Source organism: Aptenodytes patagonicus, chromosome 3, assembly GCF_965638725.1.
Source record: "Aptenodytes patagonicus chromosome 3, bAptPat1.pri.cur, whole genome shotgun sequence".
NCBI lineage: Eukaryota > Metazoa > Chordata > Aves > Sphenisciformes > Spheniscidae > Aptenodytes > Aptenodytes patagonicus.
In genome coordinates, this window is record NC_134951.1 from 53801407 (window position 1) to 53811988 (window position 10582).

General features: G+C 39.6%; 1 protein-coding gene across 1 annotated transcript in view; it reads right to left on the reverse strand.

The window, feature by feature from the left end:
- Positions 1-10328, reverse strand: part of SESN1 (sestrin 1) — an 87092-nt gene extending 76764 nt beyond the window's left edge. The window contains exon 1 of the mRNA XM_076333371.1: positions 9929-10328. Within this exon, the coding sequence (XP_076189486.1) occupies positions 9929-10210 (282 nt within the window). The 5' untranslated portion in view covers positions 10211-10328. The remainder of the gene's footprint in view (positions 1-9928) is intronic.
- Positions 10329-10582: the final 254 nt, after the last annotated feature.

Genomic DNA, 10582 nt, shown 5'->3' on the forward strand with positions numbered 1-10582 from the left:
ATGCTTCCAAAGCCTTTTCTGTAACACAAGCGGGAAGGACAGAATGGACACATATGAAGTTAGGGCAAATATCGAAAGCAATCTTGTCCTGATAAGCCTTATCTTCATAACATGATGAGCTCCAGAAAACGCTAAGTGCATGACAGCTGCCAATTATTTAGTACTGTTAAACAGACATAAGTTTGCACCCAGCAGTGATTGGAAACTCAGAGAAATAGAAAGTTTAAGAAAAGCTTTTTCCTCTCTTTCAGTCTTTCTTCTATATGGAAATCAGTGCAAATCTAGATTAGAACTAAAATTTAAATAAATGGAAAATCCAAATAAACAGTTTAATCTGAGTGGAATGTGCTGTTGGCAAACAGGCTACATTTTAAAGCTAGAAGTTTTGTTGCACCAAAACACCAGAAACAGTGGAGGCTCAGCAACAAGCTGCAATGGAAAAAATCTTTCAGAAAAGAGGTTCCCCTCCTCCTTCAAAACAAAAACAAAACACCACCACACAGGAAAGGCTTTAGACCTTTAAACAAGTTTCCATTTTCAAGTTTGTTCCTCTTTGAACAAATATCATATTATTCCATGTTTACTCTCTAAGAGTTAAGGAATCCTTAACTAAAATACCTGTTTCGTAAGAACAGCTGTTTAAAAACAATTCAATAGCAAGCAAGAATATCCCAGGGAGGAAAATTTAACTAAGAGGTTGTTACACCTTGAGTCTGAAAACTTAGGCTCACAGAGCCAGTCAGATATTTAGGTAGACAAACGACTTGCCAGGAAACATCTGCAACTGAGAAAAATCTTATTGCCGACTCCAGAAAGCATAGAAAAGTGAAGAAAAGTTACAATTTCTAATTAATTTACAGTAAAAAAAACCCACCACCTGTTTTCAGAAGCACTGTGCTTTCCTTTAGCACAATGCCTGGATTGAGAGTAAATTCTTGTAGTTGCACAGAAGGAAGACTTACATCCGATTACATGACATAAGTAGCAGTATGCTTTCTAGCATCACCTCTATTTTTAAAATACCAGCCCAAGGTATTTTGGGGTAATATTCAGGCACTAGTACACAACACTGGGTGATACTTTTGACCCAAAATGACTTGAAAGAACAAGTTTGGTTTCTATATAAAGCTGGAGTAAGGAAAATGGTTAATTGTTTACTAGGTTTAAATAGAACTAAACCAGTTCACCTTCCCAACCCAACTTTTGGCAGCGATCTAACCTAAGCTTTCCAGGAGAAAACACAAAGAAAAAAAAAATAAAGTCAAAGTCATTGGAAACATCAAGAAAGTGGTAAACAAGAGAAAAACCACCACTTAACTTTTTGGATTTAATTCACGTATGTAGGTCCAAGTGAAGATTTCCATGTTTCACTTGGTTTCTGGAGAGAGCACTAAGCTTCCCCCCCCTCCCCCGCTCCCCTGTTAAACTGTAAACAACTTACTGGAATAGAAAACCATACTGACAGCAAACCATATTTTTGGAAATTTAAAACACTTAGTATCCACAGGAAAATATATTCAAGCTTTCAAAACTATTTTTCTGTCCCACAATGGTATATTCAGTGCTTTTCCACTGTTTATTTTAAAAGGAGAAACCCTGACCTGAAGAAAAAGTCAAGAGTAAGATGACAAAACAGCAAGTATTTCTTCAATGCTCACTTTGCACTTGTCACAGTGAGACAATGTAATTTTCTTTGAAAAAAATGTACTTTGGTCAAGCTAATGGAAGATGTATTATTTTACATAACCTAAGAGTACATGCCTTTTTTTTTTTTACTTAATACTTTGCATATCATATGCTAATTTCTAAACCTTTCCAAATTCTTAGTGCTTTTCACTCTGATTGAGCATCTTCTCAAGATGCATAAAATTTCTCCGTATGTGAGCAAAAAGGATCCAAATGCATGCCAACACCCCAAAATGAAGACAGTTTTTTACATACCAAATGGGGAAAACAAATTATAAGTTTTGTTTTTTTTTTTTAAATAGAAATAAGTTGGCTTTTTGGCAACTTAAAGCAGAGCAGAACTTTTAACAAAATCAATGCAGAGAGGGGAAGGATCACTGCTACCCATACACCATTAGTATCAGAGTGAGAAAAATAATTTAAGATAAAGGACTAAGTTGACACTAGAATACATGAGTGTAGACTGGAAAGGATCATCTCCAGCTATGAGGTTAAAAGAACAGCCAGCTTCTAGAACTACCTCTCGAAAGAGAAGCAGAAGCAAAAAAAAAAAGAATACAACAGACATAGGAACTGCTAGATCAGGAGAACAGATGCTGTTATTTACAAAATGCATTCAAGCATTTCTGGTTTCTACGGATCTCTAGATATTACCTCCTATGGAAAAAAAAAAAAAAATCAGGAAACAAACCTTTTTTATGTCAGCCACCAATGCACACCCTACAGTTGCTTACCTCATTAGTAAATAATAAGAGATGACAAAATGTTTGTGTTCGATTTCTTCAGTTTAAAGCATTTCAGTGCAGTCAAAAAATAAAAATCAACCAAGCCAACGTTATCAAATGTGTGCTTCACTCTTCACTTCTTTTGAAAAAAAAAAATTCTAGTTATGATGTCCTGAAAAATCAATTCAGCAGAATCACGTAAACCCACAAATATACAGATCAAGTTATCCCAAAGAATTGTAAGAAAAAGTTGACTAAGCAAAGCTCATTTCCATACAAGAAAAATGGCATACAGCTAGCATGGAAAATTATGGAAAGGCTCCAAACACAGAAACAGCGTTTGAAGTGACCCACATATCCTACTTTACATCACTTTGAGAACCTCCACTGTTTTCAAGCAACTCTTTATTCCAACGAAAGACATTCTCAGGGTCAGGCAATTCTGCAGCTGACAAGCTTGACAAAAGAAAATTTCCCCTCGTCTCTCTCAACAAACAGACTGAAGCCTTCAGAAAGCAGGCAAGTAGGCTGAAGGAGAGAGCAGTCAGACAAGGCAATCTAAGGACTACTGACAATTTAAGTTTTTTTAAAAAAAAAAAATGTTCACACCCCTGCTCAGAACATTCCCTGACATGTCAAGATTAAGTCTTCTCCCTTAACTTCTCCAGCCAGCCTCGCCACACATGATACAGACCCATCATCAGAACATGTTTACAATAAATGCTGCGGAGGTACAGTTCTTTCTGTAGGCTAGCAGAAGCTGTAAATAAGACTAATCATTTAAGTGCATCATGTCATTACTTCAGTATCTCTCCCAATATTGAGAAGAGCAAGAGTATCTGAAGGCCACAAAAAAAACCCTAACAGACAAACATTTTCTAAACTAGCAATCTGGCAGAGTGACGTGACTTTTGAAGGGAGCACCCTACAATACATAATTAAACTCATTCCACTTAATGGCTGGAAGAGACAGAACATACGTTTGCTCTGAAGTGAACTCACAAAAAAAAGGATGTTTTTATTCACTTTACAGATGAGTACTATAGGAAACAGAAACAGATTTTGGTATTGGCATTGTGCACGGAGACTAGTCAGCTTCCAGATGGATCAGATTCACCACCATTAGTGAGGATACTATATTTAAATTCGTAGGCTTGAACAGAGTATAAATTTCATCTGAGAGACCTTTCCATGGTGACTAACCAAGAGTAAGCATCACAGGGGAACATCATTATCGTGTGCTAAGACACAGTCAAATTAACTCAGACAAAAAAAATCCCACAACTTAACAGATCTGCCTAGCTACAGATTTCGAAGTCCACTAAAGAAAGTTACTTCTGTTGTGCAGGAAGGCTAAAAAGACTGAAGACAAAGTTATGAAGTCATTTATCAAAGATTACACCAAAAGCAGATTAAAGATTTGGAAAGTTAGCCAGTCTCCTGTAATACCAGAGTCATCAGGATAAACCATTTGAGAGCAAGGAGCATATCTGAGTTTCACTCTTACTACTCTTAACAAGCATGCACCACAGAGCTCAGACATGGTGCATACACAAAGCAAAGAGACAGCGAACTCTATTGTGAGAAAAATCTAGCAGTGAAACAGAAAAGTAACTCCTATTTTATCCTTTATGGACATACACAGGGGAACTACTACCTCCTGTCCTGGCAGAGGCTTTATTTGTCACACACACTGTGGTGGAGGAAGAGGACAGGATGCCTGCTCTGGCTGTGACTAGAAGTCTTCCCATCCCTTCTGGATGCTCATTTAATTTAAATCCATACAAGTATTTTGCCAGGATTTGGCAAGGTAAGGGTATTCCATTCCATGTCACCTGCCAAGCAAGCCTAGGTCCCAGGCAGCGGCCAAAGGTTGTAATACGAGAGGTTATATATTTGGTTGCTGACATGACCCCTCTCTTGTTTACATGCCATACAGCCCTCTGTGCAAACTATGAGATTCTGTTACATTTATCCACTAGAGCTGTAGGCCTAAGAAAACAAGGAAGTACTTAAAGTCCTCCCAAGCCCACCTGCTGCTTTTCAGTAGGAGATAGAGGTTCCAAACCACAAGTTCCAGTGCTACATATCTGGTAAATATGGTCTTCAAGATCAAAGGGAAAGCACTTGGAGGGTACGTCCCTCCAAGCAGTTACCAACACAAAACAGAAAAAAGAGCCTGGAAGAAAAAATCATCCAGTTAGCAATGTTCTGCCTTTCCCAGGGAGAGATCAAGTAAGCGTATCATTCCTACCTGGTGTTTAAGAACAGTTTAGACAAAGAGTTCTAGTGATGAACATCACTGGATAGTCTATGCCATTGCTTTACTATCCTAATTCTTGAAGTTTTCCCCCAGTGTCTAACCAAAGTCTTGCTGGAATTTAGATCAACCAATCATTCATTCTAGCTCATGTTTCCTTCCTCTTTGCAGCAGTCTTTTCATCCCCTCTGTCCCCCATTTATTCGGGAACATATTGTCTTAGCCTCCTTTTTAGCTGACCGTACCACCACCAATTTCTCCAAACTTCCTTCACAAAAAAAATCAGAGGTCTAGAAGATATAATACATGCTCCCATTAACTATTAACATAATTTTAAATTCCATGGCTGCTCTCCGGTATTTTTACTCTCCCTCCCAGCTTGTAATCTGCAATTCAACAAGCGCAAAACTTTGTTAATCAAGATCGTGCTGGACAGGACCTTGTAGGATCTGTACCGAGTACTTGCTACCTGACCTTGTTTACCTTCTGGGGATGGTCTTCCAGCTAATTTTACTCACTGCACAGCAGTTTCTAGATCATAATTCCCTAGCTTGTTAATGAGAATATCATGTGAATATTGAGAACTCCAACGTATCAACATATTAACATTCTAGCATATCTCTGCACCACAAAGCCTGCCTTTACTCTATCATAAAAGCAGCAGAAACGCTGGATTTAAAATAATTTATTCCGGGTAAGTGTTTTGGCTGTTGCTCAACTTCTTTTTCTAGGTGCTAAAAATGCGTTTCATCACTGCTCCAGTATTTTTTCTTCGAACTAAAGTTAAAATCCACCAGTTTCCTCTTCATCCCATCCCGCTTAGCTCATACTGAAGAAGTATGCACCATTATTCTTTCTGAGTCTACTACTTCCCTCCATTATCAGGTCTGAGATTGCTTCAGCTAGTGGGTTTTTTTAGCACCTCAGAATGAATTTCATCAGGCCCTACCAGGTTGAAAATCTGTTGTTTATCCAAGCAGCCTACAGTTTTTTCCCCCCCTACTCTAGGATCAGTACTATTTACGCTTTTATCATGGCTATTAACTACACTAGCTGAATTAACCATTTCAGAGAACATTTCAATCACCTCAGCATTACCTGTTAATCCATTAATCTGTGGATCTTTTATTTCTTGCTTTCTTCTAATATCCCTTTTAGCTACACTTCATTATGTATTTGATTGTCCCAGTTTTGTTCATGCATCTTCATGCACTTTGTGTGCATCTTCAGCAACAGAGTTTCCCATTTTCTGTTTGTTTCTTCTGTTTACAGCAATGAAGAGATCAAATAGGGAGCAAAGTTCTTTTTTCATTATTAATTTTCCCCTTCAATGAAATTGTTTGCTACCATTACATTACTTCTCAAAGAGGCTGAGACCACTTTCTTTATTCCTTATGTTTGCCCCCCGATCAACCTTTACATGGCAAATTATAAGCTTTTTGATATTTGTGGGTTTTATTCTGCTGTTCTGTCATCTTCTATCCTACGTAGGCTAACATCTTTGGTCACTCCTGCAGAACCTGCCTCCCATCTAGGCATTTTCTTTGTTAATCTAAAATACTATTTTTATGAATTTACATACCTCAGCAGAACAGTAAGTTCTGCTCAGTCTTTACCAAAAGACATTGTATGGTTATGAGAGATTTTAACTAGCAAATCTCATACTTTCAATGATTCTTCTCCAGCTACTGATGTACATATATTTATATTCTAGTCACATACATCTAATTGATCTGATAGAGGCTGGGCAGAATACTTTTAATGATCACGTGTTAAGACTTTCCATTGCTGTTCATTCCCCATATATTTGTATTGGTGTACAGACACCTAGCATACTAGGTGGAATGACCTGCTATTCTGCAAGGTCCTAAGCAATACGCTTTAAATAGGTGCAAAGTACCACATATGCAAGAAGTTATCAAAAAGCTATGATATATTTGGGGGTTTATCTCAAAAACCACTCATCAAATATTTTCATATGCAAACATTCAAACTCTTTTCACTTGGTTAAAGCATTGCAATTGAAATATCTTTAAATAATTAAAAATATATATATTTGGTCAAAGTGACTTTAGCAACCTTGCTTTTATTAATAAAAGCAAGAAAGTCTTAATTAGAAAAAAGAGGGCTAATTTGCTGATACTGTCTTTGTAATAATTCTTACAAAAACAGCTTGTCTAATCTAAATGAGAAATTAGATATATTCTCTTAGGCTAAAAAATATATATTATTTTATATATATAAAAATATATACAGCCTACAATAAGGAATTCATTATCCTGAATATAAGTCAAATCAACAGGAATTTACATTAAGCAATAATTTATTTTTCTAGATTCTGATACAGGCAATAGTATTTATTAATAATACTATTTATTAATATTTATTAATAGCAAAGAAGAAAGTTGCACACTTAGGATTCCACCATATTTCAGAGGAATTTTTCTCCAGAAAAAAAAAAAGGACTATAACAAAGGCAGGCTCAGAGGGATGGCATGCTGACACAGGCTGCTGCCAAGCCTGCAGCTTACACGAGCCATATAATGCATTCTACCAACCTGCTTCAGACACAAAGCTGCAAAAACACCAGCAGCATAGTTGCTCATGCCTAAATATCTGTTGATTACCCCAGCAGGCAAGAGGGCACTAGCCTCAGAAAGAAATAGCTATCAGACCACATGGAAAATTCAAATCTTTGATTTCCTCACTGACCTATCCTGGATGCAGGGCAGAAAGATGAAGAAAGCACATTTTACAATTCTGCATTTCATGGGGGAGGGGAAAAAAAAAAAAAAAAAAATCAGTCCAGGCTCAGAGTACTAGTCTGAGTTGGACCATCCCACAGGAGAGAGAAGGAGGGCAGCACCAGTTCCCAGGAGAACCTTTGGGTTCAAAGTTGCCTCTTCCTGCCCTGGGCTCTGTGTCCTTTAACAACTTGGCAGAGAATAAGGGTTAGACAGAATAATTGTACATATTGCTGTGGACTTAAAGAAAGATAGTTTCATATCCCAAAACAGGGAGATAAAGTAATACAAGTGAGTCTTTTAAGTGCTGATACTGTTCTGAATAGGATTTCACATTTTTATAATGTTACTAAGCTACTCGCGTTTAGAATCATTGCTGAAAGCTATGAGTTCTATAGGATAATTATATTTAATGTAATAGTTTGCTTTATCTGCCATCTTCATTGCAGAGATTTGAATAAAATTCCTCTTGGCCATGAAATCAACAGAAAACCATTTCACGCCTGACAATAGTCGGCAGCATCCAAAATGGAATACTTGGATTAGATTATTTCTTCCACAAATGTGGATCCAAATATTACAACGAAAATTGTCATTTATGAGTACAGTCATAAGAACTAAGACTAAAGTTACAGAAACAGCTTTTAAAGATTTTCTTAAAGTAATGTAGTATTTGATTTTATTTTGCTTAACTTCTTGTTAAACCTTTACTGCAGCTTGTGTGTATACAATTGGTTTCATATCTATGATGTCTTTCACATCTATTTTTATTAATCAAGTCAGCTGTGACCATGGGATTTGAACTTGCCCTTGCTGTATCAAGATGGACTTATTTTCTGCTGGAACTTTTTGGCCTATTTAAAAAAAGCTAGTAACAAAGTTTCTAAACAAGACTAATAGTTGAACATGCCTGTAACTTCATATATAAAAACCTAAAAGGGAGTCATCAAATCATGTAGTCTGACCTCCTCCAAGACTTAGCTGAAAGATCACCGCCTGTTTGGCCTTTGAGTAGACTCTGATAACTTGTGCCTGATAAAAGCAAGTCTTCCCTTAGCAGTCTGTTCCAGTGACTCATCATTCTCACTGGTAATGGGCCCACTTCTCATTTGAATCTTTAACAGGGAAGATACTGATGCAAAGGTGAATATTCAGGTTGAAAACTTAATCTGAGAAGTTGTGGTTGGTTTTTTTTTTTTTTGTTTGTTTCATTGGTTTGGGTTTTTAAAGAAAAGCAGCGTAGCTGTCAAGCCTTTCACATAGACCATATGTTGTATTTATAGCTTCTACTGGCAAAATCTGCTTTGAGAAAAATGCCCCATACAGCCCAAACTATATAAAATAAATTAAATTATACTGTATTTATCACATTGCACACTATTGAGAAGTTAGACAGAATAAACAGAGCCTCTCTCAGCTTCAGTAATCCAAACCCAGAATTTCTCTGAACCACTTCAAAGTAGGACAGAGCAAAAATGAATCTATATACGAGTTCCTTTAAAATATGTGTATTTTTATGTATATTATAATGTTTTATATTTAATACATATGTGTGTATTGTATATATTATAGTGTGTATATATAATGTTTACATATATATTATTATTTTTTCCCCTAGGTTCCCCTATATTAAACCTGTTAATGTTCAGGGAGAAAAAGCACAATAGCGGGAATCAGGCAGCTAACTCCAAGCACAGCTCTATGTATTCACTTGTGATTAAAAGAAATACCTGAATTTCCTTTTCCTACTCTGCAGCAAGTAGTATTTTTAGCAGTGGTGCTAAAGCCCTGCATCAGAATTTCAAGACCTGCGCAAAAACTGTAGGTGAGCAAGAAAATTGCAATGCGAGTAACTATAATTAGACTGCAACAGTGGAAGAGTACAAAGTAACATTTATTTTTGTTAGCATAAAAGGTCAGTAAAAGTAATCGTTTATTGGCTAGACCACCTATGAGCTATAAAAAATACTTTGGATCTTACCGATGCCAGTGGAGAAACTATTCACCAATTAACAACAAAAAGGGAATTTTGACAGGCTGTGCTTTAATAGTCTTGAAGCTCATGCAGCTTTTAAAAGCTCAAAAACTTCCCATACCGATTTATATTTTTAATTGGCAGCCCTGACTGTTTATACCCAAATCTTTCCTGCTTTTGTATTAAAGCAAACTGGTAATACCACAGTACTGGTCATACAGACCAAAACTAGAGCATTAAAGTTGCCACTTTAGCACTTCCTTCGGGATGCCCCAACGATCAGCTACTTTCCAGCCATTCATCACTAAATCCTCTCCCCGGATCGCGCTCAAAAACTTGACGTTTTCCCTGCCTTTTAATAACGCTTTTCCAAATGTTTCTTCGCGAAAAGGTGGGAACATTTAGTATGTATTACTGCACGAATAAATCTGGCCGGCCGGGGTCAGATGCCCACCCCGTTCCACAGGTTAAAGTCGAGGGTACCCTGCGTGGGACGGGGCCGGGAGAGCCCCGCGGGGCTGGGGTCTGCCGTGCTTACCTGCACCTCGCTGAGGATCGCCTCGCTCTTCTCCCTCACGTCGGGGAAGGGGCAGCGCTTGGAGAGCATGAGCAGGCGGGCCAGCACCTCGCTCAGCCCGTCGCGGGCGGCGGGAACCAGGAGCCCATCGGCGGCCCGGGTAGGCGGCTCCGCTGCCACGGGAGCGATGGTCTCGCTACGGCGGAGCACGGCTTGCCCGATGGTGTCCAAGGCGGCGGCGCGGGTGGCAGCGTCGCGGCTGCACAGCCCGTCCCAGCGCACCTCGCCTTCCCTCTCCTCCATGGGGCCGTCCGGCAGCCTCCCCACCGCCGCCTCAGCAGCCCCGACGCGGCCGCCCCATGGCGGGCTCCCGGCAGCCTCCAACCCGCCCACAAAGACGACAAACGCGGCGGCGAGCGGAGACACCGCTGCCTGCGCCGCATGGGGGGCAGGGCGGGCGGGAGCTCCCTCAGCCCCGGCGGGCGACCCCGCCAACCACCGCCCACCGCCGCCGGGGCTGACGAGCGAGCAGCGCCGCTGGGGCTTCGCCTCTCCCGGCGGGGAGCGGAGCAGCCACCACTCCGCGGCGCCGGCGGCTCCTCCTCCCCGCCCCAGGCATGGAGGGAAAGGGACGGCCCCAGCCCTGCCTTCTCCGGCGCGGGGCGGCCCCCTCAG